Source organism: Ailuropoda melanoleuca, chromosome 3, assembly GCF_002007445.2.
Source record: "Ailuropoda melanoleuca isolate Jingjing chromosome 3, ASM200744v2, whole genome shotgun sequence".
Lineage (NCBI taxonomy): Eukaryota > Metazoa > Chordata > Mammalia > Carnivora > Ursidae > Ailuropoda > Ailuropoda melanoleuca.
In genome coordinates this window covers 83,848,379-83,874,577 of record NC_048220.1, presented here as the reverse complement: position 1 = coordinate 83,874,577, position 26,199 = coordinate 83,848,379, and the positions used below count along the sequence as shown (strand labels likewise).

At 38.6% G+C, this 26,199-nt stretch overlaps 1 protein-coding gene across 2 annotated transcripts in view; it reads left to right on the top strand.

Annotated features, from left to right (window-relative positions):
• The window catches only part of FAF2 (Fas associated factor family member 2), a 68,341-nt gene that overhangs the window by 34,158 nt on the left and 7,984 nt on the right, over window positions 1-26,199 (top strand). For both annotated transcript variants that reach the window (XM_034656703.1, XM_002921737.4), the window contains exons 2-10: window positions 2,968-3,036; window positions 15,170-15,304; window positions 17,394-17,470; window positions 20,010-20,148; window positions 21,734-21,819; window positions 21,921-22,012; window positions 23,628-23,805; window positions 24,774-24,945; window positions 25,639-25,782. In XM_034656703.1, the coding sequence (XP_034512594.1) occupies window positions 2,968-3,036; window positions 15,170-15,304; window positions 17,394-17,470; window positions 20,010-20,148; window positions 21,734-21,819; window positions 21,921-22,012; window positions 23,628-23,805; window positions 24,774-24,945; window positions 25,639-25,782 (1,092 nt within the window). The remainder of the gene's footprint in view (window positions 1-2,967; window positions 3,037-15,169; window positions 15,305-17,393; window positions 17,471-20,009; window positions 20,149-21,733; window positions 21,820-21,920; window positions 22,013-23,627; window positions 23,806-24,773; window positions 24,946-25,638; window positions 25,783-26,199) is intronic.

Sequence of the window (26,199 nt, the reverse complement as noted above, 5' to 3'; positions counted from 1 at the left end):
TACCTTCAGGAAGATTTTGCAGATTTGTGTTCTTAACGCCCAGCTTAACACCTAGTCAGAACTTTTGGGATTTTAAAGCCCCAGGGTATGAATACACAATGAGACCTGGTGAGAATGGAGGATTTCAGTTTATAGCAACAGTAATCAAAGCTTATACAAAAAGGTCTTTTTAATTTGAACTAACTCTTTCTGTAACTTTTGAGGTCCTTACTGTGTGCCAAGTAACTTCTGTAACTTTTTAAGTCTTTATTGTGTGCTATAGATACATCCCAGACACTGCCCTCAGGGAGCCTATATCTTCTGATAAGACAATGGAGTGAGTATAAATAATCATAGTAGAAGGTAGAAAATAACAGGTACATAAGAAAGATAGAAAACAATTTAAAGCAGAGCAGCCATTCACCCTGGGAAGAAGGTAAAAGTAGAGTCTAATTCTTAGAATGTATATCGAGGAGGAAACCCTGGGCATCAAGGCTGTGAGGAAATTGGAAGTTAAGGGGGAGCCTATTAAAAGTCAAAAGGCAGTAGCCAAATTGATAAAAGGCCTGGAATGGTCAGAAACTAAAGTCCAGACTGTTAGAACTGTCAAAGCCAGTGGTTTTGTGTTTTTTGTGTGTGTTTTTTCCCCCTTAATAGGACAGGGGAGGGGCAGAGGAGAGAGAATCTTAAGTAGGCTCCACACCCAGCGCAGAGCCTGATGCGGGGCTTGATCTCATGATCTGAGTCGGACTCTTAACCAGCTGAGCCACCCAGGCATCCCAAAGCCTTTGGATATAACTAATAGAGCTCTAGAGTAATTAACAGAGTTGTTCAACTTTAGTTTTGAAATTTGTACAGTATTTTAAACATAAAAAATTTTTTCCTATCAAAATTTATGTACTGGTCGTTTTTTTTTTTTTTAATAGTTGCATACCATAATAATCCAAACTTGAGTTTTTTTGTTTTTTTAAGGTCTGGAAAGGACAACCAGTCCAAACTAAGTCCCTCATTGTGCACATAAAGGAAGCTAATCTTTTAGAATTAAATCCTAAAGAGTTAAAATGTGTCTGGTCCATGGTTACAGGGTACAGAATCAAGGCAAGAACCTCAGGCTTCTGATTCAGAAGTGCATGTTACCACATTATTGTGAGATTGAGATCAATCGCTTTTCTTCTGTTGCTTGCTGGTTGTTAAGAGGAATTTCTTTAGAATAGAGACTTTATCCTATTCATCTCTGTATCTCTTGGGCAAAATAAATAGTAAAGAGAATAGATAATAGCAGTCGATGTCCAAAGAAGTCTAGGATTTAGCCTGTGGAAATTCTGGTCTTTAGATGTATGAACTGTTAGATTTATTAAGTATCGGACACCTAAAGGGAAATAGAAAATACTCTAGAAAGCTAGGAGGGGGCCACATGATAGGAACACTTGAATGACAAGCTAAGGGTTTTGGAATTTACTATCCAATCAAAGTTTTGAGCAGAGGAGTAATACACATACATGCATGTACATATGCACACACACACGAAAATAATGATTTTGACAATTCAGTTGAAGTGTTATAAAAGCTTGATTAAAGATGCAGGATATGGGAATGAAATGTGGTTACAGATGTAATACAGAAAATGGTCAAAACTTGATTGTTGATGAAGTGTGGAGTTAAGGCATAGAGTACTCAGAAATGAGGCTAAGGTTTCCGAGGTCGTCTTTGCCTGTATATATATATTTTTAAAGGTTTTATTTATTTGAGAGAGAGAGAAGGAGCAGGAGGAGGGCCAGAGGGACAGGGAGAAGCATACTCCCCGCTGAGTAGGGAGCCTGATGTGGGGCTCAGTCCCAGGACTCTGGGATCATGACCTGAGCTGAAGGCAGATGCTTAACTGACTGAGCCACCCAGGAGCCCCTGCCTGTGTATTTTGGAGGGTGGTGGTGTCATTAACACGTGTAGTGGTTTTAAATGATGCGTGAGAGCTATTGATGCCACATCTGGGTGGAAGTGTTGAATAGGCTATTGGAAATACGCTGCTAAACTTCAGAAGAGATGGCAGGCCCAGAGCTTAAATTAGGAGTCATCTGAGTAGAAAGGGTGGTTGAAGACTAAGGATTAAATGAGATTGCCAGTGGGACACCTGGGTGGCTTAGTCGGGTAAGTGTCTTACTCTTGATTTCCATTCAGGTCCTGATTTCAGGGTCATGAGATTGAGCCCCGTGTTGGGCTCTGTGCTCTGCGTGGAGTCTGCTTCAGGTTTTCTCTCCCTCTCCCTCCCCCTCTACCCCTCCCTAAGTAGATAGATAGATAAATAGATAGATAAAATCTTTAAATGAGATTGCCAAAGAGGGGTAGGTATAGAGAGATGAAAACCAGGAGGGACACATCCTTAGGGAAATTCCATTTAACGGGGTGGAAGAAGAGGAGCTAGAGAAGGAACAAAGTGGAATCTGAGAACAGTCCAAGGAGAAGGGAATAGGGAAAATACTTATTATAGGGAAACCTATGAATAACAGATTCAGTTTTACACAGTTCGTATTATAAGCTAGGTTATATGCCAGTAGGTAAAATGATGTAAGTTACTGTAAGGCATTACATTTTGTAGGAAACCTGCATTATTATATTATTATGTATTATAAACAGAATTGTTGTTGAACATTAAGGAATATTTTGCTGGACCCAGTGGTTGAAGAAATCTTTAATTTTTTAAACTTCAATTTGAGAGGAGAAATTGATTTTAATCAGTAGTCATCTTAATTGAAAGCCTTGAAGTTTTAAAGGGTAAGAAATTTTCCTTCATTTTTTCCTATGGGAGTAATACCTGCTATAACTGACTAGATAAATTCTGAAGAGTGACATTTTTACCATACTTGAACATCTGTCTTCAGTACTTTCCAGTGTAGTTTCCCAGCAACATTCATAAGTACAAGGGGTAAAAATATCTACATATTTACTGTTGGTTTCTCCCTATGTAACTTTTTGGTTTTTCCTTCTTTTCAGGATCTGACTGGCATAGAATCTATGGATCAATGTCGCCATACCTTGGAACAGCATAACTGGAACATAGAGGTATAGTAGGGTTCATTCTGAGCTGCTTTCTTTTTTCCTGGTTTAAGAATGAACCAAAGACATGTATTTTTTCACAGCAGGAATCCTTTTCATAGACGTTGGGTTTTTTGTTGTTGTTGTTGTTTTTGAAATTTATAGCTCTTTAGTCTTTAAATGTGTGAGAAAACTAAAAATTATGATCAAAGTTTATTGTAAAATTTTGTGGAAGATGGTGACCAGATCCCTCTGTATAGTGCCCCTCTCTTTTTTTTTTCCAGTGGCTCTTAAGGAAAACTCGATTTTTATATATTTGATTTGTAATCAAATACCTTAATGCGAACTTTCTTATTACATATTTTATAGTTTATTCTTTTGGATTTTCTAGGTGGCTGTGTCATTTGCAACTCAATGATTTTTTTTCCATATATAGATCTTTTGTTTCTTCTACTTGATGATTGAATTTCTAGAACTTCATAGCAGTGTCCCTTTTTTTTTTTTTTTTTTAAAGAGTTTATTTATTTTATTTGACAGAGATAGAGACAGCCAGCGAGAGAGGGAACACAAGCAGGGGGAGTGGGAGAGGAAGAAGCAGGCTCACAGCAGAGGAGCCTGATGTGGGGCTCGATCCCGTAACGCCGGGATCACGCCCTGAGCCGAAGGCAGACGCTTAACCGCTGTGCCACCCAGGCGCCCCATATAGCAGTGTCACTTAATAATGGTAATAGCAAACATTGACCTCACTATAATGCCTCTAATGTTTTATTATGGAGTGTGATGTTATTTTGAGATAGATCACTAGAAATTACGCTCCATGAGAACAAAAAATTTTTTTTGGTTTTGTTAACTGCTGTCTTCCTAGCATCTAAAACATTCCAGCGCATCATAGGCTCTCAATAAATATCTGCCGACTATCTTCCAATCTTAAATATCTGCTGACCATCTTCCAATCTTAGTATATTCGTAGATCTCTGTTGAGATTTCTGTTTTAATTATAGTATGTTATTTGAATAGGATGCTAGATTTCTGAAAATATATTCGTAAATTACATTTAGTTATTCAACATACTTTTGAGGAATTGAATTCTAGGCTTTGGTATTATACCAGAGAACAAGACTAATATCCTACTCTCAGGGAGCTTAATTCTAGATAATTTTAATTTTTAATAAATGCTGTGAATAAGATGAGTATAGGAAATGTCACAGGATCTCGGAGTTATTTTAAATGAGGTGGTGAAGTAAGGCATTTCTGAGGAGGTTATATTTGAGCTGACGACTGAATGATGAAAAGGAATGATGAATGTGAACATTTGGGGCAGAGAAAGCATTTTCGGCAGAGGGAATGATGTTGCTCTGTATGATAATTTTGTGCTATCTTCTTGGTAGATTTTTATTTCAAACATGTGCTGGCTTTATAAGATGACTGACTTGATAAAATGAATCGAGAAGGTACATAGCATAGATTTGAAAGAAAGCACTTAAAAATTTGTTTCTGCCAGTTCTCTTACTTTTTCATGTTTTCCCCCCATCCATAATTTCTTTGCTACATCTTTCTTTTTTTTTTATTTATTAAAATTCAGTTAATTAACATAATGTATTACTGGTTTCAGAGATAGAGGTCAGTGATTCATCAGTCTTTTATAATACCAGTGCTCATTACATCATGTGCCCGCCTTAATGTCCATCACCCAGTTACCCCATCCCCCCACCTCCCTCCCCTCCAGCAATCCTCAGTTTGTTTCCTATGATTAAGAGTCTCTTGGGGTGCCTGGGTGGCTCAGTCGTTAAGCGTCTGCCTTCGGCTCAGGTCATGATCCCAGCGTTCTGGGATTGAGCCCCGCATCAGGCTTCCTGCTCAGCAGGAAGCTTGCTTCTCCCTCTCTCACTCCTCCTGCTTGTGTTCCCTCTCTTGCTGCCTCTCTCTCCGTCAAATAAATAAATAAATAAAATGTTAAAAAAAAAAAAAGAGTCTCTTATGGTTTGTCTCCCTCTCTGATTTTGTCTTGTTTTATTTTTCCTCTCTTCCCCTATGATCCTCTGTTTCTTAAATTCCACATATGAGTGAAATCATATTTCTCTGATTGACTTGTTTCACTTAACAATCTTAAAATAAAAAAAAATCTTTGATTTTATTTCTTTATTCGACAGAGATAGAGACAGTCAGCGAGAGAGGGAACACAAGCAGGGGGAGTGGGAGAGGAAGAAGCAGGCTCACAGCAGAAGAGCCTGACGTGGGGCTCGATCCCACAACGCCGGGATCACGCCCTGAGCCGAAGGCAGAGACGCTTAACCAGCTGAGCCACTCAGGCAGCCCTCATTGTTTTTATTATGTTTTCCTTTTTAAAAAATGAGACTTGCTAGAGACTGGTTTAATTTTTTGTGTGTTTGGTTTATAAATAGCTCTTGTATTTATCAGTTCTTTTTTTCTGTTTTTGTTTGTTTGTTTGTTTTTGTTTTTTTTAATTTAAGAAAAATCTGGAGTGCCTGGGTGGCTCAGTCAGTTAAGTGTCTGCCTTTGGCTCAGATCCTGATTCCAGGGTTCTGGGATTGAACCCCACATCCGGCTCCCCCCCCCACCACTCCCCCTACTTGTGCTCTCTCTCTCTCTCTCAAATAAACAAATAAAATCTTTAAAAGAAAAGAAAAAGAAAAATCTACTTTCACACTTTTGTAGATTTATATTCTTCTTAGCATTTTTATTTTTATAGCTTGGTTTTTTATGTTCTTTCTTGCATTTAAGGCTGAATTTTCTTCTGAAAAAACATTTTTAAAGTTTAGATTTTCTTTCTTTTTTCTTTTTTTTTTTTTTTTTAAAGATTTTATTTATTTATTTGACAGAGATAGAGACAGCCAGTGAGAGAGAACACAAGCAGGGGGAGTGGGAGAGGAAGAAGCAGGCTCATAGCGGAGGAGCCTGATGTGGGGCTCGATCTCATAACGCAGGGATCACGCCCTGAGCCGAAGGTAGACGCTTAATGACTGCACCACCCAGGCGCCCCTAGATTTTCTTTTTTGACCCAAAAGTTATTTAGGAACATATTTGGAATTCTTAGCTTGTTTTTTTGTTTATCCTTTTATATTAATCTTTTATTTTATTTCATATAGGCATGTATTGAGGTCCTTGTGGGTTAATAATGTTCCATTAACATTATGAGATATATTTTTTTATTTTTATTTATTTTTAAAGATTTCATTAATTTATTTGAGAGAGAAAAAGAGATAGAGCACAGAGCAAGAGCAGAGGGGAAAGGGGAGGGGCAGAGGGAGAGGGAGAAAGCAGACTCCCCACCGAGCAGGGAGCCTGACATGGGACTCAATCCCAGGACCCCGAGAGCATGACTTGAGCCAAAGGCAGACACTTAACAAACTGAGCCACCCAGACGCCCCGAGATATATTTTTTTAATATTTTAAACTTAGAGAAAAATACAGAGATAAGGTGAAAAGCCATGTACCTGCCATCCAGCTCCTGAAAGCCAGGCATTTTGCAATACTTGTTTCAAGTTTCTTTTAAACAAATATGAATGAAGCAATCAACAAAACTGAAAGGAGAATAGGAGAAGATATTTGCAAACGACATATCTGGTAAGAGGTTAGTATCCAAAATCTATAAAGAATTTATCAAACTCAACACCTAGAAACCAAATAATCCAGTTAAGAAATGGGCAGAAGGCATCCAGATGGCTAACAAACACATGAAAAGATGCTCAACATCATTCATCATAGGGGAAATACAGATCAAAACCACGATGTGATACCACCTCACGCTTGTCAGAATGACTAAAATGAACAGCACAGGAAAGAACAGGTGTTGGCAAGGATGCAGAGAAAGGGGAACCCTCTTGCACTATTGGATGGGAATGTACACTGGTGTAGCCGCTCTGGAAAACAGTATGGCGATTCCTCAAGACATTAAAAGTAGAACTACCCTACAGTCCAGCAATTGCAAATTAGGTATTTACCCAAAGAATACAAAAATAAAGATTCCTTGGGGTACATGCACCCCAGTGTTTATAACAGCATTTTATATATATATATATTTATATATATGTGTGTGTGTATATATATATATATAAATATATATATATAAATATATATATATAAAAAATGTATATGGTAGCATTATCAACAATAGCACAAATGGCCACCGACTGATGAATGAATAAAGAAGATGTTTGTGTGTGTGTACACGTACACACACACACACAGTGGAATATTGCTCAGCCAACAAAAAGAATGAAATCTTGCCATTTGCAATGATGTGGATGGAACTAGAGTGTATTATGTTAAGTGAAATAAGTCGGTCAGAGAATGACAGATACTGTATGATTTAACTCATATGTGGAATTTAAGAAAAAAAACAGATGAACGTATGGAAAGGAGGAAAAAAGAAATTATAGAGAGGGAAACAAACCATAAGAGACTCTTAATGATAAAGAACAAACTCAGGGTTGATGGAGGGAGGTGGAGGTGGGTGGGGTATGAGCTAGATGGGTTATGGGCATTAAGGAGGGCATTTGTGATGAGCATTGGGTGTTGTATGTAAGTGATGAATCACTGAATTCTACTCCTGAAACTAATACTGCACTGTATGTTAACTAACTAGAATTTAAATAAAAATTTGAAAAGAAAAAAATGTATATGTAAAAAATATAAATGAAAATATAATTTGAAAAATTAAAAAAATAAACATGGATAAAATCACACCCATGTAAGTTGCTTACATGTCATCCCTGTCCAACCCCCCACCTCCTTTCTTTTCCTTCTTTTTAAGAAGTAATCACTATTGACAACTAGGTGTTTATCAAGGAATGTGTTTTTTTTGTGAGATAGATTTGGTGTCTGTATTCAGTCAAGCTTATTACGTGTATAATTAAAATCTGCTATTTCCTGGGGCGCCTGGGTGGCGCAGTTGGTTGAGCATCCAGCTCTTGGTTTTGGCTCAGGTTATGATCTCTGGGGTTGTGGAATCGAGCCCCGTGTCGGATTTATTTCTCACTGGTGGTGTCTTTTTTTCTAATTACAAAAACAATATCTGTCTACCCCAAATTTAAAACACAGAGTTGATAAAGTTTAAAATGAAAGTTCTTGGGGCACCTGAGTGGCTCAGTTGGTAGAGAATCAGACTGTGATTTTGGCTTAGGCTATCATCTTGGGGTTGTGGGGTCGAGCCCCACATTAAGCTCCGCGCTGGGCTTGGAGCCTGCTTGAGATTCCCTCTCTCCCTCTGCCTGCCCCCAGTTGTGTGCTCACACTCTCTTAAAAAAAAAAATTAATTAAAAAAAATAGGCAATGTCCAATGAAATCTAATTTAACTATGCAGTTTAAGACTATGGGCTTAGGGGCCCTGGGTGGCTCAGTTGGTTAAGCATCTGCTTACAGCTCGGGTCATGATCTCAGGGTCCTGGGGTTGAGCCGCATGTTGGGCTCCCTGCTCATCAAGGAGTCTGCTTTTCTCTCTCCTTCTACTCCTCCCCGCTGGTGCTTTGTCTCTCTCTCTCTCTCAAATAAAATCTTAAAAAAAATAAAAAATAAAATGAAAGTTCTTGGTAATCACACTTGAGATAACCATGTTTGATGTTTTAATATATGTTTCCAGTGTTAATAACAAATATATCAAAGAAATTCTAATCTTTTGTACATGCTGTGGAAAGGCAGTGCATGGTGCAGATAAAGTACATTAATTTTGTTTTATTTTTGGGGAGACACTTTTCTAATTTTACATGGTTTTGACTATTTGACACAGACAAGTGGCTGTTAGAGCTTTCTTGTAATATCTCAGTATCAGATGGTGCTTTTTGCTTTAAATTCTACTTTGTTGTGTTAATATTGTTGCCTCTGCTTTTCTTTATTGATTTTCAGTTACCTAGTATAATGTCAACCATCCTTTAATAGGAAATAACTTTTTAAAATATTAAAAGCTTGTTGCAGAAATACCTGTGCACATGTGCATACCCACACAAAGAATTCCAAAAAGCATAAAGAAGAAAATGCTCTCCCTTAATTCCACCACTTCTTAGATAGCTGGTGTTAAGTTTTAGTGTATATCCTTTTGGATTTTTTATATTTATTTATAAGACTCCATAGATTGAAGTATAATTTTCTTGTTACACAATTGGGATTATGTCGTCTTTACAGTTTTTTTCACTTTAGTCTATTTTAGTAACTCATAAAAATAATACATGAAATACATTAAAATAATCCTGGCTTTAGAAAGTTCAAAGCCTAAGACAAAATATGAAAAAAAATCCCATTCAAATCACATTCTTATCACAATCTCTTAATCTTAAACCCCCAATGTAGTAATATTAACATTTTTTGTTTCCAGATTTTTTTTTTTAAAGATTTTATTTATTTATTTGACAGAGATAGAGACAGCCAGCGAGAGAGGGAACACAAGCAGGGGGAGTGGGAGAGGAAGAAGCAGGCTCATAGCAGAGGAGCCTGATGTGGGGCTCGATCCTATAACGCCGGGATCATGCCCTGAGCCGAAGGCAGACGCTTAACCGCTGTGCCACCCAGGCGTCCCTGTTTCCAGATATTTTTAATGCCCGGTTTAAAAATATATGTATATATTTTTCCCCAGGTAACCCGGAGGTTCTCAAACTTCTTCATGCCACTGTTTATACTTAAGAATTATTGAGAACCTCCATAGAACTTCTGTTTATATTTTATCAATTGATATTTATTACCATATTACAAATGAAAACTGAAAAAAAATTTCATCTTAAAAATAGTAAACTCATTACGTGTTAAAATAAATTTTCACAAATCTCTTTAATGTCTGGCTTAATAGAGGAAAAAAACTGGATTTTCATCTGCACTGCCTTTAACTTGTTGTGATACATCATTTTAGTTGAAGTATGTGAAGAAAATCCAGTTTCACCCAATTATAGTTGGAAATGGGAGGAGTATTTCAATAGCCTTTCCAGATGACCATGGATGTTCTCTGATACTATGGTAGTTTCTTAAGGGTTAGTTATAACATGGAATTTGAAACCATATGAAGGAACTTTTCATTCTCTTTTACTTTGAAATCTATTGATCTGTCTTGCATTTTTTTGTTTGTTTAGTTTCTTATGAATGGTCTTTTTTTTTTTTAAGATTTATTTATTTTAGAGAGAGGGTGCATATGCGAGCTGGGACAAAGCAGAGGGGGAGGAACAAGCAGACTCCATCTGAGCAGGGAGCCTCTCTTGGAGCTTGATTCCACAACCCTGAGATCATGACCCCAGTCAAAATCCAAGAGTTGTATGCTCAATTGACTAAGCCACCCAAGCTCCCCATGAATGGTCTTTTGAATGTAGTTAGTAGTTTGACACACAATTTTCTGAGGGGCATCACTTTTCTTCAGTTCTTTTTTTGAGGTCTAGTCTTAATTTTTATTTATTTTACTTAAAAATGTTTTTTATTGAGGTGTAATTGACTTATAATATTATATTAGTTTTAGGTATATAACATAATGATTCGGCATTTGTATATATTGTGAAATGATCACTACAATAAGTCCTGGTTAGTGTCTGTCAACATACATAGTGATAGATTTTTTTTTCTTGCGATGAAAACTTCTATTTTTCTTCAGTTTATTACCTCCCATCATCCGTGAAGCCCAGTGGCTACTCCCCTTTTGCTTTGTGCCTTGACCTTGCCTGTGGAGAGAATGTTTGGGAATAGGTGGCTTCAGGATGCTGGATCCAATCGTCTTTTTCTTAAATTATACTTCTAGTCCTTCTTTCCTGTGTTGAACTTCCCCCATACCTGTGTCCCAAGAATAAACTGTTCCTTAAAAGCTTTTACGTGTCAGAAGTGGAATTGGCAGCAGCAGCTATCGGATAAACTCTCTGGTGTCTGCCACCTGCTTTAACCCCCCATTACTTCTGTAGGTATTGTTGTCTTCTGTAGAAAGCCAAACCGTGAGCACCAGTTTAAAGAGGAAATCCAAGCACATCTAACAAGGTAGTGCTGGTGGTTGTCAGTTCCCTGCCATGTGAAATGCTCTATGTGACTGCTTGAGTGTTCTCCCAACATGGCAGTTGACTTTATGTCTAACTTGACTCTGTCTGTGTTAAAACTACTTCTGGTCTCCTTCACCATCCTGGGCTTCATGCTTCCCTTGTCACTCCTCTTGTCACTCCCCTCCCCAAGGTCCCACTGAAAAGTGATTGACATTGCACTTTGTAAGGATCTTTGACCATTGCATGACTTCATGACTTCAAGCATTGGTTATTTGGAAAATAGTGTTCACTGAATTAATACAGATCTTCCAAGTGTTGCATTTTACTATATAATTTCATGTGTTTAATAGCACCACCATACTCATCAGAAAAGCTTTTAAAAGGTATTAGGAAATTCCCAAGTTTACAATGGCAAATACAAGTTTTCTAAAATTCGAATTTTTGCCTGGAAGCTCTAATTTATAATTGACAACAATTGCTGTGGGTTTTAAATAACAGCTTTGTTATTGATATGTAATTCACATACCAAACAGTTCACCCATTTAAAATGTGAAATTCAGTAGTTTTTAGTATAGTCACAAAGTTGTGCAGCCATTACCACCATCAATTTTAAAACATTTTCCCAAAAATGTTTTAGAATATTGAGAACATTACCTCAAAAAGAAACCCCATACCCTTTAGCTATTACCCACCCACTTCTGTCCCTCCCTGCTCTTAAGCAACTACTAACCTACTTTCTGTTTATAGATCTCCCTTTTCTGGACTTCTGTATGAATGGAATCCTAGAATGTGGTCGTTTGTGACTGGCTTCTTCCACATAACAATATTTTCAAGGTTCATCCATATTGTAGCATGTATCAGTACTGCATTCCTTTTTTTGTATTGTGAAATTTACGTAACGTAAAAGTTTACCATTTTAACAGTTTTTAAGTTAACGATTTTTTTTTTAAGATTTTATTTATCGGGGTGCCTAGATGGCTCAGTCATTAAGCTTCTGCCTTCAGCTCAGGTCATGATCCCAGGGTTCTGGGATTGAGTCCCACGTCGGGCTCCCTACTCAGTGGGAAGCCTGCTTCTCCCTCTCCCACTCCCCTGCTTGTGTTCTCTCTCTCGCTGTCTCTCTGTCAAATAGATAAATCTTTAGAATAAATAAATAAATAAATATTTTATTTATTTATTTGACAGAGAGGGAAAAAGCACAAGCAGGGGGAGTTGCAGAGGGAGAGGGAGAAGCAGGCTTCCCACTGAATAGGGAGCCCAGGACCCTGGGATCGTGACCTGAGCCAAAGGCAGACGCTTAACTGACTGAGCCAGCCAGGCATCCCATAAGTTTACAATTTTGTTGCATTAAGTACATTTACATTGTTGTGACAGTGGTAGCACTGTCCATTTTCAGAACTTTTTCATCATCCCAAACTGAAACTCTGTACTTATTAAACAATTATTTCCCATTATTCTCTTCCCCTGCCTTGGTAACCACAATTCCACTTTTTGTCTCTATAGAATTTGACTATTCTAGATACCTTATATAAATGGCATCAGACAATACTTGTCCATTTGTGTCTGGCTTATTTCACTTAGCATGTTGTTTTCAGGATTTATGCATGTCATAGGATGTGTGAAGTACTCTTCATTCCCTTGTATGAATCCCATTCCCTTTGTGAATATACCACAGTTGATAAATGCTTGGGTGTTTCTACTTTTGTCCATTATCAGTAATGTTACAGTGAACATTAGTGTGTATGTTTTTGTGGAGATGATGATTTCATTTCTCTTGGGTATACTGAGGAGTGGAATTGCTGAGTCCTATGGCAACTCTACATTTAACCTTTTGAAGAACTGCCAGGCTTTTCCAAAGAGGCTGCACTATTTTACATTCCCAGCAGTAGTGTATGAGGGTTCCAGTTTGTCCACATCCTTACCAACATTTGTTAATATCTTTTATATTATAGCCTTCTTGTGGATGTGAAGTACTATCTTGCGATTTTGATTTGCATTTTTCTGATGGCTAATTATATAGAGCATGATTTTATGTGTTTGTTGGTTATTTGTATATCATCTTTGGAGAAATGTGTATTTAAGTCCTTTGCCCATTTTTAAATTGGGTTATTATCTTTTTTATGATGAGTTGTAAGGGTTTTTTAATATTTTCTAGAGGGGCGCCTGGGTGGCACAGCGGTTAAGCGTCTGCCTTCGGCTCAGGGCGTGATCCCGGCATTACGGGATCGAGTCCCACATCAGGCTCCTCCGCTATGAGCCTGCTTCTTCCTCTCCCACTCCCCCTGCTTGTGTTTCCTCTCTCAGTGGCTGTCTCTATCTCTGTCGAATAAATAAATAAAATCTTTAAAAAAAAAATATTTTCTAGACCCCACACTTTTACAGATATATGTAAATCTTTTCTTCTGTTCCATGGGTTTTCTTTTGATTCTCTTGGTAGTGTCCCTTTGATGCACAAAAGTTTTCATTTTTGATAAAAGTCCAGTTTGTCTAATTTTTTTCTTTTGTTGTTGCTGTTAGTGTCATATCTAAGGAAGAGTTGCCTAATACAAAGTCATGAAGATTTTCATTTTTGTCTTCTTTTACGAATTTTGTAATTTCAGCTCTTACATTTAGCTCTTTGATGTATTTTGAGTTAATTTTTGTATATAATGTGATTTAGGAGTTAAAGTTCATTCCATGTCAGTATCCAGTTGTCTCAGCATCAATTGTTGGAAGACTGCTCTTTCTACATCAAATTGTGCCTTACTACTAAAAAATATGAAAACTTAGAGAACTACCTGTGAAGGAGTTTGCCACACTGCCAAGTTTAAATCCAACTATCATAGTTAGCACACAAGTTCTTAAAAGACCACCTTCACTTCTGACAGTAACTGCAGGTTTGGGAATTTCCCAAAACCACCCTCAGGTTTGAGAATTTTCTAGGAGAGTTCTCTAAAAGCTAGTATACTTGGGTTACAGTTTATTACAGGGAAAGTATATAGATTAAAATCAGCTAAAGGAATAGTCATATAGGGCAGAATCTTGAGTTCTAAACACAAAGCTTCCATATTCCTCTTTCGTGGAAGATTTGTGACATTATGCATGAAGTATTGCCAACCAGGGAAGCTCATCTCGGCTTCAGGGTACAGAGTTTTCATTGGGTCTTCATTACATGGTCATGATTGAATTAATTGGTTGCCTGCTATTGAGCTCAGTCTCCAGGTCAGCTGATACTCATTATACAAAGTCCCCACCCTAAACCATATGGTTGGTCTTTCTGGGGTGGCCATTCTCATCCTAAGATCTGGTAACAAAGACACTCCTATCAGTTACAGATTATCTCACAGAATCCAAAGCCAAAAACCAGATCTCTCTTTGGGTAGGGCCAAATTTTTTACTACACTGACAAATATCTATTTTCTGGGGTAGAGTTAAGAGAGTAAGGTTTTTGGGGATGCCCTAGGTGGCTCAGTCAGCTAAGCATCCAACTCTTGGTTTTGGCTCAGGTCATGATCTCGGGATTGTGAGATTGTGTGGGGTTCCCCACTCAGTGGAGAGTCTGCTTAAGATTCTCTCCTTCTGTCCCTCCCCTCATTCGTGTGCACTTGCTCTTTCTCAAATAAATAAATAATCTTTATTAAAAAAAGAAAATAAGGGTTTTTATTGAATAATCTATCAGGAATTATACTGGGATCTTTACATATGGACATCTCATTAAATTTCAAATTAATCCTGAGAATACTATTCCTTCATTTTGTACATGAGGAAACTGAGGCTCATAAGCCAAGCAACTATTCTGAGTGGTAGAGCTAAGATTCACACCTAAGTTTCTCTGTTTCAAAGCCAAGCCCTCCATCAAACACTGCTTGTCATGACTGCTGCATTGCACAGCTCTGAGGGCACTTTCTACATTGTATTCTCTGTGGATGGCTTTCCTTCCTACAGTGAAGTACCTTGGATCCCAGCCACCCTTAATAACACATACCATGTGAATAACAGCAGTTGTGTTTGATGCATAAATGGAGCTTCCAGGCAAGTTTCTTGGACTCTTGTGAATTCTGGAGCCATCACCACACATTGCCTCCCAACATAGCCAGTTAAAGGTCTATAAAGATATACTCATCAGGTGATCCTTTTTGAAACACCAACCAGTGGTTGCCTCATCTTTTCTTTTGGGTTGATTTGAGTATCACTGAAACTCTTACTGCTCTTTTTTTCCTTCTTAGGCTGCTGTGCAGGACCGATTGAATGAGCAAGAAGGTGTACCAAGTGTTTTCAACCCGCCTCCATCCCGACCCCTGCAAGTTAATACAGCTGACCACAGGATCTACAGTTATGTTGTCTCAAGACCACAACCAAGGGCAAGTTATTTTGTAGCTGGAATTTCTCCCTTATGCATTTTACAAGTCCATTCACTAGGTTGTATTGATCTTTGTATGACAGGAGTAAAGGAAATATTCAGAATGTGAACCTATTAGCTAGACCTGACTCCTTGGAAGGTTATTAGGTTTATCATTTTCCCTTGATTCCTCAGTGAATTGATACAGTAACTCTTTTTTTTTTTTCTAAGCTGGTTATTTGAAGAGTTGTATGTACCTTGTTTTTGAGTACACAGTTTTATTTACATGTCTAGAAATGTTTGCTACATGTTCAGTAGATCTTTCACTTTTTTTTTTTTCAAGTTTTTATTTTTTTAAGTAATCTCTGCACCCAGCATGGAGCTCAGACTCTACCGTGACATCAAGAGTTACATGTTCTAACCTGAGCCAGGCACCCCTAGGTCTTTCACTTTCACTTTTAAGTTAGAGTGTTTACTTGGTTCTTTGTTGCTTCGTTTTATTTAATGTTAAGCTCCTTCTGGGGAAGTTACTTGGAATCTTTATGGAGACCTTGGCCATATCTTTAATAATCGTCTTTTTAAGGGCTAGTATCAGGGAGGTGATGGTGGTTCCTTTAAATTCAACAGGCATTTAGGAGTGCTCCGTTGGGGCGCCTGGGTGGCACAGCGGTTGAGCGTCTGCCTTTGGCTCGGGGCGTGATCCCGGCGTTGTGGGATCGAGCCCCACATCAGGCTCTTCCGCTATAAGCTTGCTTCTTCCTCTCCCACTCCCCCTGCTTGTGTTCCCTCTCTAGCTGGCTGTCTCTATCTCTGTCAAATAAATAAATAAAATCTTAAAAAAAAAAAAAAAGTGCTCCGCCGTACCTGGTATTTTGCTGTTGGTGATCCAGATATGAATAAGGAACCAGTCCTCCCCCTTCACATTGCTCATAGTCTGATTACGAAAGTCAGATATGTATACTAATAATGAACTCCAGAGGACTTTTTTTTTTTTTTAAAGATTTTTATTTATTTATTTGACATAGAGAGAGAGAACACAAGCAGGGATTGCTGCAGTCAGAAGGAGAGGGAGAAGCAAGCTTTCTCCTGAGCAAGGAACCCGACATGGGGCTCGATCCCAGGACCCCAGAATGACCTGAGCCGGAGGCAGACGCTTAACCAACTGAACCACCCAGGCACCCCTCCAGAGGATTTTTTGGAGTTTCTCTTTCTTATTCTTGGAGTTACACTCAACCTCTTATACTTGGACTTAGAATTCCAAGAAAGCACTCTCTTTAACCTTGCAGCAGTTAGAATTTACTCCATTATCATACTTTTTGTTGTGGAATACTTGAGAATGTTTTAAAGATGGTGTTTCTAACTAGTTGTTTTGGGGTATTCTGAAGTAGAAGAAAACAGATTCCTAGAGCAATTATATGACTCCAGAAATTCTATATATGCCTAATATTTCCTCAGTTTGTTTTGGGCTTGACTCTGTCTGGGACCCTAATGTCAGACATGGGGCTTCAGAGCCCCCTGGCCATAGACACAGGGAAGGTCTCAGGTTAACACAATATGACATAGAAGAAATGCTTTGTAAACTATAGAGCCCCTTACATATTCTAGTTAATAACAGCAATAATCAGCATTGCTAAAATAATAATTAGTATTATTACTAAGATTGGCAGCTATATGGAGATTTATAATTGTGGTTAATGTAATTATTTATCATTTATATACAAATGTCCCAAGGTAGTAATGGTGGTTATCTTTCTTATTACTTCTGTATACCATATTTTAATGTGTAAATCTGGAAAGAATGAATATTTATTATTTAGGGAGGCATACTTGTAATTAAATTTGAAAACTAGCATAAGTAGCTGCAGAAAGTGTTGAAGCAGATTTAATACAAAAATTATGTGGTAAGAGAAAAATATAATGGTATTAGATGAAACGAGATAAATGCAGTTGGTCTTTAAGTAGGATGATGTGGCCAGGAAGAGGGAATCCTATTGTACAGGGAGGGAGGAATCATGTGAAAGAACAAAAAAGGAGTGAAAATCTGAACTAGTCATTTTGCAGGGTGTTAGAGATTGAGAGAATGGTGTCTAACTTTGTTTTTGGAATTTCAGGGGCTGCTTGGATGGGGTTATTACTTGATAATGCTTCCATTCCGGTTTACCTATTACACAATACTTGATATATTTAGGTATGTACATTTGTATTTATGCGTCAGTAGCAATAAGGCAGACTTTGGAGCTGAAACATAGACCAGAATAATAAGGTTTATGCTCTGTCAGTTGACTTGCCAATTTGTCATCACATTGAATACTCTCCCTGAACAATCTTTTAATATAGTATGACAGTATTTAAAATTGATCAAACATAGCAGATGATGTGAAATGGAACTGTTTTAAATTAACCCTGTAAAGTAGTCTTGCCTTTGTTCTCAAAGTCATTCTACCTACATTTATCATTATCCTCCCACCATGTTTGTCACCTCTACATTCCCTAATTAATCTTCACACCCTTTTCTTTCTAACCACCATTATCTAGTACACTCCTTACAACTTTTACCCTAAACCATCTAACTTCATCTGACTACTCATAATCCCTACAAACTTTCTTGCTCTGAGATTACCCATTTTTCTCCCCTCCCACAACAGTTTTACCTCTCAGACACTCCTATACATTCTCCTCTGTCCTGGCAACCCATAGGTTGCTGACACTGGCACCCTTCCATACATATACCCCCTTGATTCACACTTTCACTTTTCTTCTCGCTTCTTTCATGTACCATTCAGAGAGCTCAGCACTGGAAGAGAAAGAGGGGCCAGGGCTAGCAAATGTCAAAGGGGACCAAATTTCTGGCATATCAGTTTTGGGGCATCTGGTTTAGAGCTGAGTAGTAAATGAACCTATATCTAGGCTTTATAGAGAACTAAAATGTTTTATGGGCATCCAGGCCAACAGATGGAGCTAGAATATGTGGTCTGGGCCTTGCATACAGGGCAACCTATATTTCCCCCCATATATGGAGAAGCTTTACTTTGCTCTAGAGAGCAAAGGCTGTGGAGGTGAGGACCCAGCAGATGTAAAAGTGCAAGGGTCAGGTAATACCTTTTACCTTGACTCCTTGGTGTTTTAGGAGTCTGCCTGCTTAATGACTTCCATGCTTTAGCAAAGTTCTTATTGGTCACCAGTTAATCAATTGGTGCTTTCTCCATCCTATTTTATTTAAAAATGAGCACATATAAACCATTAAAATCATAACAAAGACTGGATTGAGATTTTTTTTTTAAGCTGATTGTCCTGAATTATTAGGCCATGGGAATAAATTGTAATTAGAAAGAAAGAAGTTACAGCCTTTATCCATTTGTTCATCAAAATTTAAAAACTTAAAAGAATAATAAGATAGTCTTAAATACTTAATTTCAGAGAAAGTTATCAAAATATCAATCTTCTAAAAGATTTCTAACCACTCCCCGACATATACAACTTCTTACATTTGTTTTTAATTTCCTCTGGAATGTTTGTGTCAGTGAATTTGATTTGATTATTCAGGAGAATTTCTAAGTGAAATTGTATACACATGGGGAATATGAGAGGCTAAGGAATTGGCTCAGTATTTGGTTAGGAAAGTGTCATAGTTTAGTTACCTTTTCTGTGCTGAAAATGCCTCAAGTATGTGAATATTGTTTGCTTTCCTTGGAGAAAAGTATGCATGGCATGTGTGACTAATTTTAATGCAACTGTATCATCCAAACAACTTGTTTAATGTTACATAGCACATTGACTTATCAAAACTCTGTCCATTGCCTTCTGTGGAAACCCAAAGGGTAAATAAGTGGTGCTATACAAATATGATAAGATAGGCTCTTTAGAAACAGATGTGTGGTATCATCCTTAACTTGATGATAGCTGCCAGGTCTCCAGATTAACCAGTGTACCCTAGATCAGTTTTACAACTTCCTTCATGGATGCTATTAACCATAAATCATTAAGCAGAATTTTACTTGCCCCCTTGAAAAGCAAGTAAATCATGACAGCAGGTTTGGGTTTGAAGCCTGTCCATGATTTGAATAGCTTGGGAGTCTGCACTAAAAATTCAAAATCCCAGGACAACAGAAAGGAGAGGGAGAGGCAAGTAGGACAACCAGAAAGAGACAGAGCTCTGTTCTAGAGTAATACTATCCAATAAACTTTCTGTGATAATGGAAACATTCTGTATCTTCACTGTCCAGTGTGGAAGCCGCTATAACCACATGTGACTATTGAGTACTTAATGTGGCAAAAGAGACTGAGGAACTGAATTTTATTTTGTATTTTATTTAGTTAATTTAAATTTAGATAGCCACATGTGTCTAGTGGCTGCCTTATTAGACAGTGCCCTTCTAGAGAGTCTGGGGGCACAGCCTGACCTATGATCTTTTTGGACTGTGTCTTCCTTTCCCAGTTTTTCTAGTCCTGAATTTTTCTGCAAAAAGCACTCAGGATTTGTTTAGGCCAGTGTTGGAACTTATAATCCTAGTAGTTTACATTTGTCTTGAACAGGCGATGGAAAAACACTCGCTGCTTTGCAGCTTTTGAGCCAGACTCTACTCTCAGGTTTGATAGTCTGTTCACAGACCGTTCACCTCCTTTTGCTGCCATGCCTCTGGCTCTGTTGTAGGAATCTTTACAAACTGGCCCACTCCATATGCACTACAGTAAGCCGATTCATGTGATATTTATTCCTTCCTCCCCAGGTTTGCTCTTCGTTTTATACGGCCTGACCCTCGCAGCCGGGTCACTGACCCCGTTGGGGACATTGTTTCATTTATGCACTCTTTTGAAGAGAAATATGGGAGGGCACACCCTGTCTTCTACCAGGGAACGTACAGCCAGGTCAGTGCCACAAACCATATAGATGCCAATTTATTGATATGGTTCTATCCACAAAGGGAAGCATAGCCCAGCACTGATCACGTCATTCTTTTACTCAAGAACCTTAAATACCTCTTCACTGCTTACAGAAAAAGAAAGCCAGCCCTACTTGATCTAATCCCAACCTCCTTTTGAGGTTTTTCCTGTATAACTTGTTTCTCTATACCCTAGGTTCCAGCTAAACCATTTCCTGAACATACTCTGTACTTTTTTACCTCTGTGCCTTTGCTTTTCCCTCCACCTGGAATGCCTTCCTCGCATTTTTGCTAAATGGAAACTTGCACATCCTTCAACTAGGTCATATCACTCCCTTCCGTTACCCTTTCTGATTGATGTGTCCTACCTGGCCTACCTTGCAGTCTAAAATAGTAGTCGTTTCTTTTGTGCTTTCATAGCTTTTTTTGAAAACTTAAAGCAGTTTCACATTCATCCTTATATTATGATTGATTATGTTCGTGTTTTATCTCCTATTATCAGACAGTAATCCCCTTGAAGGCAAAGCCCAAGTTGTCTTTGATCCCTCACAGAATTGAGTAAGGGCATAGACCATAGACTCAAGGCAGCACGTCTCATTCAACCCAAGCCACACAGGCTTTTGAACTGTTACCTCTCAGGGGTGAAAATTAAGAGTTCTGTGGGTGTTAGGCATATCTCTAGTTTGCCAGAGAAAAATGTAGAAATAACATTGTGAACATAGTCCAAAGGATGGTTCTGTTTCAGCCTTCCAGTATTCCTGAATCTGTCTGGTAAAAAAGAAAAATGCTTACTCTTGCTTCCTGCTTTGGTTCTCCTATATCGGCTTTTTCTCATAGTTGGTCTCCTCAGTGGCCCTGCTGCCACCCTAGTCAACAAGCATTAAGCACCCACTATAAATGCCAGATGGTGTGCTCAATGCTAGAGATACAGATGTGATTGAGACGGGTACCTCTCATATACCCTCAGTGCTGTGATCCTGAGGGTAGACTGCCATTGGTCATTCAGGAAATCTTAATTGAATTGTAATGTGCTCAGGATTATGCAAAAGCATACACAGGAATCTTGGGCACTGGCCTTGTCTTTGAAGATCTTTTAAACCCTATGCTCTTTAGAATGCATTTGGGGCCCGCAGTCTCTCATCCCTGCTTGGTGTGTGGCCTGGGATCAGGCTCATCTTTGCAGTATTTTTTATGGACAAAGATGTTGTAGCTGTAAAGTGGCAAAATTCTCACCTCCCCTTTCACATGGTCAGATTCTCCTATTTTTATCTTCTTTTAGACTGTGGAAGCAACTGACTTTTCTGTGATTTGTTGGGGACCTTTCTTTGTCAGCCTGTCTACTGTCATGTGCCTAATACAGTTTAAATCCTAACAACGCTAAAACCTTTTCATTAAAGCTTGTTAGCATGGAGTTTTTGTAGGGAGAAAAATGCCAGGGGTGTGAAGGTAGGAGCCCAGAATCTGATTTCTTGTTCACCTTTTTTTCCTCATTCCTCCTTTTGTTCCTTTAGCCTAATTAAAAGCTGAAGGCACAGTCGTCATAATAATCAGTGATCTTCTGTTTCTCACAGGCACTTAATGATGCCAAGCGAGAGCTTCGCTTCCTTCTGGTTTATCTTCATGGAGATGATCACCAGGACTCTGATGAGTTCTGTCGGTAAGTGGGTTGATCATTTGTTTATTTGTGTAATTTTTTTTATCTGCTGATATTTTGCAGTAGGCAGGTTCTTCTCATGTCCTTTTCATCCCTCTCCACAGCAACACGCTCTGTGCACCTGAAGTTATTTCCCTAATAAACACTAGGATGCTTTTCTGGGCATGTTCCACAAATAAACCTGAGGGATACAGGGGTAAGTTGTATTTCTTTTTCCTCACTGAGATTGGTGAGATATCTTTGGAATAATCTGGGAAAACATGCTATTTATTGTGTGATTATTCCGTATTAGACATAGTGCTAGTTATTATTTATACATTATCTTATTTAATCCTCTCAGTAGTCCTGAGATGGGGGTTGTATTATCTCCATTTCATGGTTTAAGGGCCGAGGCTCAGAGAGTTTAAGAGACTGGCCCAAAATCGTACAGTTAGCAGGCTCAGGTCTGTTAGACTCTAGCCCATTCTTTATAGGTAACCATTGCCAGGGCCTGTTTTATTTTTAAAACACCCAGTTCTGCCCAGGAACTTGCTTTTAATATAAAGGGCTTTTTACTGAGGAGTTTACTCTTATCATCAGCAATTTTAACAGAGCTTCTTGCACAATGAGTTAGTTGTTTGAGTATCTTGAGTGCTGATAGGGATTCAGAAAGTTCAGATCTTTGCTGACAATAACTCTTCACTGGAGATAAATATTTTTAGAAGTCAGTATAACATATAAAAGTATCCAGTAAAGAAAAATGTAGTTACTTTGTGGCTACTTCTGTTCGGCAGCTTGTGTCTATACTAGCATACTAGGCACTGTGCTAGATCCTAAGAATCAGGATGTTTTGCCTACATCTTAAAATCTGAATCTTTAATCCTAATTGTTGTTTAAACATATGATAAGCTTGGACAGCATGCGTTTTGCTGTTGTAATATGGCTTTGGGGATGGAGGGTAGTGGATAGAGACTAAGGATATTTTTTTTTTTTTAAAGATTTTATTTATTTATTCGACAGAGATAGAGACAGCCAGCGAGAGAGGGAACACAAGTAGGGGGAGGTGGGAGAGGAAGAAGCAGGCTCATAGTGGAAGAGCCTGATGTGGCTTGATCCCATAACGCCAGGATCACGCCCTGAGCCGAAGGCAGACGCTTAACCGCTGTGCCACCCAGGCGCCCCGAGACTAAGGATATTTTTAAATAGTAGCCTATAAAATCTCTTTTTTCAAACCATGAGGAAAACATAAGTGAAACTCCATTATGGTAAAACCTTGGTTATTTGGAAAACCAACTTTCTAAAACTCCTTTAGAACAGAAAAACTAGCTCTCTTGTATGAGTGTGAGGTAGGGGAGACATAAGAAAAGGGGTAAGGAAGGGATTGAATAAGAGGAAGAAAAGGCAGAAGGCAGTTGTGGAGCTCATCACCAGTGATATAAGGCTGAGACTTGCAGCCTTATTTCCTTTAGGCTTGATACCCGACGTAGGGAAAAATCATGCTCAGCAGTAGTCAGATTCTTTATAGATCCTTTCTTATCAAAAAGACATTGTCCTTGACCTCTGCAGTCTTCCCTAGCATGTTAACGACGGCCACCCCCACCAGAAAAGCCTGTCCTATTCTAATCAAATTACCTGGGAATAGAGACACAAAAATAAAACAACAGCAAAGATTAAGAAACGAGGAGGAAAAAAAGGTACTCAGAGAATAAGTGAGATCTTCTTTCTTTCCCAAGTTGGATTAAAACCTTTCTCTCTTGCTCATTATGGAAAGTCTGAGAGTTGATCTGGTTCATCCATAGGGCTGCCCTTGACCTGTTGGCTCTTTCTGTCAGTCTCACAGGCTTTACGAGAGAATACTTACCCATTCCTGGCCATGATTATGCTGAAGGATCGGAGAATGACTGTGGTGGGACGGCTAGAAGGCCTCATTCAACCCGATGACCTCATTAACCAGCTGACATTTATCATGGATGCAAACCAGACTTACCTGGTGTCAGAACGCCTTGAAAGGTACAGGGGAGTTCCTCTCTGGAACAGAGAGAGACCAGCTACAAATTTGGGTGGCTGACCCAGAGCTTCACAGATTCTGACTTATTCTCTGTCTGAGAAACAGACAACTTTTCAACTTGAAAACCATTTAGTGTTAAAATATTTATGTACTTCGACTGAAATAATTCTCCCATCAGGTCATCTGTTCTTGTAAATGTGAATTAAAATAAGGATAAGACTCTGTGCTCAAGAATGTATACATCATGTCATTTAGAACACCTGAACCGTGTATGGAGCTTAAATGTAAAAAATGTGGAATTGTTAGCGCTCTTCCCCCCATTACATAAATAGCATACATTAATTGTAGAAAATGTGGAAAACAAAGAAAAGCACAAAAAAGAAATTTAAAGACACCCACAATCCTACCACAACTTTTAATATTCTGGTGTATTTTATTTTATAGACACATACTCTTTCTCATTCACTCCTATGTATACATACACACTTTTTTTGGAGAGACAATAGGAAGTACACTAGAATGTTACAGTATTTTCTCTTTGATGAGTAGAATTCTAAACAAGGTATTTCTCCATTTTCCGAATCTTCTAAGATGCATCTGTGTGGTTTTTCGTTTTATAAAAGCAATATATACAAAAACGCAATAACCCAAAAGGTTATTTAACTGTAAAACATGATCTTAATGATTGCTTTTAGGCAATAATATTGTTACTTTTGTTAGAATTGGGAAAAGGGTAGTTTTATTTGTGAAGTTAAAAGGGAAAGGAAGAGCTTGCCCTTTCTTTTTCTGCCAGATTAAACTGGGAAAAGAGATGGCTCATTCCAATTCTGCCATGCTCTGCTTGGCATCCTTTATGGTAGTGTGAAATACTCATCTGTCAGGATCGTCAACATTTTTACCTCCCCAGAAGTTTCAGTGTGAGAAAAAAGAGATTTTTCTTTGCCTTCTCTGCTTTTTGATCTGGCCACAGGGAAGAACGAAACCAGACCCAGGTGTTGAGACAACAGCAGGATGAGGCCTATCTGGCCTCTCTCAGGGCTGACCAGGAGAAAGAAAGGAAGAAACGGGAGGAGCGGGAGCGGAAGCGGCGGAAGGAGGAAGAAGTGCAACAGCAGAAGTTGGCAGAGGAGAGACGTCGGCGGGTAATGAACCTGTCTTTACTCCTTGTGATTCCCAAACTCTGATCTTAAGTGTGAAAGGAAGAAAACTTGAAGATGATGGGATTTGTGGGTGTTTTAATTCCTTGCCATTTTTTAAAAAATAAGTTCTATTTCCAGTGTGGGGCTTGAACTTGTGAACAAGAGTTCCATGCCCTACTGACTGAGCCAGCCAGCTGCCCCCTCCTTGCCATTTTTATATTTACTACATTTTCACAAAAAGTATTTTTTAAAAAAATTTTTAAATAATGTTTAACAACAGATACATCAGTGAGCAAAAGTCAGGTAAAACAACTCTGTTCCATGAAAAGCAAGTGTAAATGGATAAAAAGCAGTTCAAAATTCACAGCAATAGTTTTTCTTTCTTAGCACCAGCCAGTGTTAGCTAATTTGGCATTTCATTCACGATCTTTCATCATGTATTGCTACTTGATTATAGCCAGTGTCTTTTAGCTGTTCCCTTTTTTTCCAACAGGTAAATACCCTAACATAGTTAATAAATAATATACGTGATGCATTAGCACTTTGAATTATGGTGTTTCTGACTCTTGCCAAGAAGTTTTTCTTACAGTAGTAGTCATTCATATTTCTTCTGGCTGCACAGTAAACCTTCATGGTGATAGTGTTCCTGTTTCCCTGTTGGAGCCATAGCCTCAACTTTGCTTTGTGTCTGTACAGAATTTACAAGAGGAAAAGGAAAGGAAGTTGGAGTGCCTGCCCCCGGAGCCTTCCCCTGATGACCCTGAAAGTGTCAAGATCATTTTCAAATTACCCAATGATTCTCGAGTAGAGAGACGATTCCACTTTTCACAGTCTCTAACAGTAAGGACCGCCTAAGTTGTGTGAAGTGTATGTAGGGTCTGGGCTATAGATTTGGAAGTTTTTAAGGACTCTTGAAAGTGGTGTTGGTCTATCTGTTTCTCTGATGAACAGGGCAGGAAGGGGTGGGACAGAGAGAGGAGTGCAGTGAACCATGAGCTTCCTTCTAGCTGCCAACTCAAGGGAGCTGTTAAGGTTTTCTTTCATCATGTTGGAGTTCTGAAGTGAACCTTACTAAGAAGCTCCACGAAAGACTTGGGTATTTAAGGTGGGAGGCTCTTCCATGCTGCTCAGCTTACATTAGCTTCAGAATCCCACCAGAACCCCCCTTGCTCTGTCTCCACAGAAAACTCTGTCTCCACTGACCTGAAAGCACCAGAATTACACATCTGAATATAAATGCTTGTACAGTTTGCATGC